Raw genomic sequence first — 3504 nt, 5'->3', positions numbered from 1 at the left:
ATCACCTAGCTTGAAGGGGGCTATTAGAGAGTATAATAAAGATATTGCAGATAGTTAACTTGAGGTTGAGTGCTATGTCATCGGCAGTTAGTTGAGTTGTTAGTTAGGTTGTTACAACTAATTAGTGGAAGGTTAGTTGACAGCTGTACATATCAGATATTTTGTATTCAGTTGGTTAGTGCTAGTGTGTATATAAATAGAGGTGTAGTATATGAATTAGGAGTTAGTTCAATCATCATGTAGTAGTTTCTATTTTCATCTCTGTAACAGATTTTGTGTGTATGAACTGATATGCTTTGAATTCACTCGTAAGCTACTTCGAATCAGTGTTTGATGTACAAATTGACATCTCTTCCACTTATTTCCAAGTAAACGAACATAAACATGTTTATATTTTCCTTGATATAGGAAAAATCAAGGAAAAATAAAATAAGTCTACTTACCAAACTAGGTTTTAAAGGAAAACCAAATTCAAATTACAAAGTCATAATAATCAATCAAAAGTTGGGCTTATCGAAGTCAAGACTAGTCATAGTTCAAAACATAAAATTAATAATGAGGACTAGATAAGGATTTGACAGGTAATTGGCTTACCCTGTTCTTATCTTCAGTATCGGCATCTGTCGACGTACTAGGACTGATATCAGCCATCCTGGGCTATAGCCAACTTTGTGGATTATCAATTGAAATTGGAACACAGGTTAGATGTCGTATTTTCTGTAAATGACCAAGGCAGAAGCAGATGTCAATACATATCGACTTGCAGACATCAAAGTTGATAACTGCCAAAGATATTTGTTGAACAATATCAAATCACAAAAGACTTGTCTTCAGCTTAGATTACAAAGAGAAGCCATTTCATTTAGCAGATCATATTATTTAACTCTCCAAGGTGATGAACACATGAATATTCTATAATCTCCCTCAATGTCATAACAGTATTGCCAAAGTGTGAACTACAATACTTGAGAGCTGCAAGAAAGATTTATTCACAAATACCAAATGTACAAAGATTGTGGTGTCTCTCTAGGTCAAATAAACTTGAAAAGGTACATATTCATTACGGGTGTAAGTATCCTGTATGGGTGCATGGAGTTTTTTGCTAATCTTCTAGTATATGGAGGATCCACAGAAAACCTATAGTCATGCCACACCCCTTTCATAGATGTATGCCAAGGCAGTTGAACAACCTAAAGCCAAATTAACTGAATTTATACTTTCCAATTGAACTGACTAAACATTTGTAATAGTTTGGTTCAAAGCACGCTGATAATTTCAATTCACTCATTCAAAAGCAATACAATTTCTTTATTTACTAACAATTGTTAAATTAAATCTGATCCTAAATAAATAGAGAACTTTCCAAGTTATTTGATTTTATTACTTTACAATTGGGCTCTCAGAAATTTCTGCCATCCTGCATGATGGAATGCCATAATCTCTTGAAACATAAAATAAGCTAACAAGCCGGCTAAGTTGGATACCGGAAAGCCAAGGTCTATTCATGATGTAGCATTCCACAACAAGCTAATTATGTTAAACTTTAAATCAATAACTAATTCAAGAAAAAATTGCCTCCCAAGTATTTATCTAGCAAGAAAACACACACTTATCTGCCATCTAATGCGAAGCTTTAGTTGGCATATGATCTTTAACAAGTAACATTCTCCAGGTAAGCTTCTTGAAGCAAATATTAGTTGTTATTTGTTAGGCTCGATATCTGAATCAGTTGGTCGCTAAAACTCAATATTGGCTGCAACCGGAAATTTTTCTCTTTCTTCTTCAATGGGGGTGGGGGGAGAAGGGAAGGGGGTTAGATTAGGTAAGGGAGGTACTTTGCAAGATGGTGAACTTCAGAAAGATGCTAAAAACTAAACTATTTCTTGCAAAGCAAAAAAAAAAAGAGGAAAATTGTAGACTCAAAGGCTCATTATTCTGGCACCTTACATTACAAGATTTTATCAATTAATAAGTACAGCAACTAGACAACAAAGTAGCGAAACCTAGGCAATATTAAAGAAGTTGATGAAAATGTTTATATAAGACTAAACAGCAAATACCATCCACGTACTGATTTCAAACTCTCTATTAAGGAATAAACTATCAAAAGCAACAGAATGGCTGAATACACAGTGTCAGCAGCAGTAGACATACAAACATAGACATCGATAGATGCATCTTCCATCAAGTAATTAGAGTTAAGCTGAAGAACATCTTCAGAGCTTATATAAGCCTTTTGCTCATATCAAAAGTAAAATAACAACTAAAACGGCAGCCAGGTGCACTAAAGCTCCCGCACAGAAGGACCGAACCACAAGGGTTTATTTTACGCAGTTTTAACCTGCATTTCTGCAAGAGGTTGTTTCCACGACTTGAACCTGTGAGCTAAAATAGAATTTCTCATGTAATTCTCAAATCGTAGATACTACTAATCCCAAAATTGAAATCTCTAAGCTATATGATGATCAAGAATCATGCTCACAACTAATATCTAGTAAAATCCGAACGAAAACTCCTCCCTAATCCACAACTTGTTGCTCACTAAATCCTCAAAATCCAAACTTTATAACCCTCCAACCCCAAAACAACCACACCCAACTTCAAAAAAAGCAGTATGCAATAGAGTAGGAAGTTACTACATAACAACTGAAGATTAGAGAAAGATAAGGTGCTTACAGTTGAAGAAACGAAAAGGGTCTACAGGAAAAGGCTGAAGCTTTGCCAAAAAGCCAAAGTAAAACAACAGAATCATCAAATTTTGCTTATTTTTGTTGGGGTTTTCTTCTACCTCCTGATTCTTTGTTCCTTCTTCTTCAGCTGTTTGTGTGAATCAGTAAGAAGAAATTAAGTGAAGCTTAGAATCAGCAGATTAATAATGAAGCGGTGCAGGAAGGAAGGAAGGAAGTAGGGAGATGAGAAGCAGGTGAAAGTTGGGACAATGGGATGACGTCCTATACCTTGTCACACCCCTCTCTCTCTCTTACCATCCAATTTTGACATTTTGGTCACACCCATTTCCAATTTTTCTCATGAGGTCATTTTGAGCCACATCGGATGTTTATTTCTAAGTTGGCTGGCTATTTTGTTCTTCAGTGAGTTTTAAGAGGGTGTTTGAAAGAGGGTTTAAAAGTTGGTCAACGTGACTTTTAGGTTATTTTTTGTTTTTTGAAATATTTGGTAATTTTAAAATTTGCTTAAAAAGAGTTAAAATTTACTTTAGAAAACTTAAAAACTAAAAGTAATTTATTTTCTACTTTTGTTTTTGACTTATAAGTCATTATAAGTTGATCAATAAAAAGATATTTTTATCTCTTATAATTCTCTCTTATTTCAAGATTACCTGTGTAGTCCTAAAACACCGTTCTTTCTCACTACACCATTCTAGTTTATGAATTATAATTTTTATGTATTATTCTCCTTCTTTAATATATTTTTAAAAAATTTGAACAATTATTATTGTACAACATATAAATTTCTTTAAGAAAGAAATAACTCAACAACCAA

General features: G+C 33.9%; 1 protein-coding gene across 1 annotated transcript in view; it reads right to left on the bottom strand.

The window, feature by feature from the left end:
- The window catches only part of LOC107853372 (transcription factor TGA2.2), a gene marked incomplete in the record, with an annotated part of 11444 nt that extends 8349 nt beyond the window's left edge, over positions 1–3095 (bottom strand). The window contains 3 exon segments of the mRNA XM_047398875.1: positions 595–717; positions 2677–2817; positions 2958–3095. Of these exon segments, the coding sequence (XP_047254831.1) occupies positions 595–651 (57 nt within the window).
- Positions 3096–3504: the final 409 nt, after the last annotated feature.

The sequence above is a fragment of the Capsicum annuum genome, chromosome 11, assembly GCF_002878395.1.
Source record: "Capsicum annuum cultivar UCD-10X-F1 chromosome 11, UCD10Xv1.1, whole genome shotgun sequence".
In the NCBI taxonomy this organism is placed as follows: Eukaryota; Viridiplantae; Streptophyta; class Magnoliopsida; order Solanales; family Solanaceae; genus Capsicum; species Capsicum annuum.
Note: the sequence above shows the minus strand (reverse complement) of the source record. Positions and strands in the feature narration are given on the sequence as shown.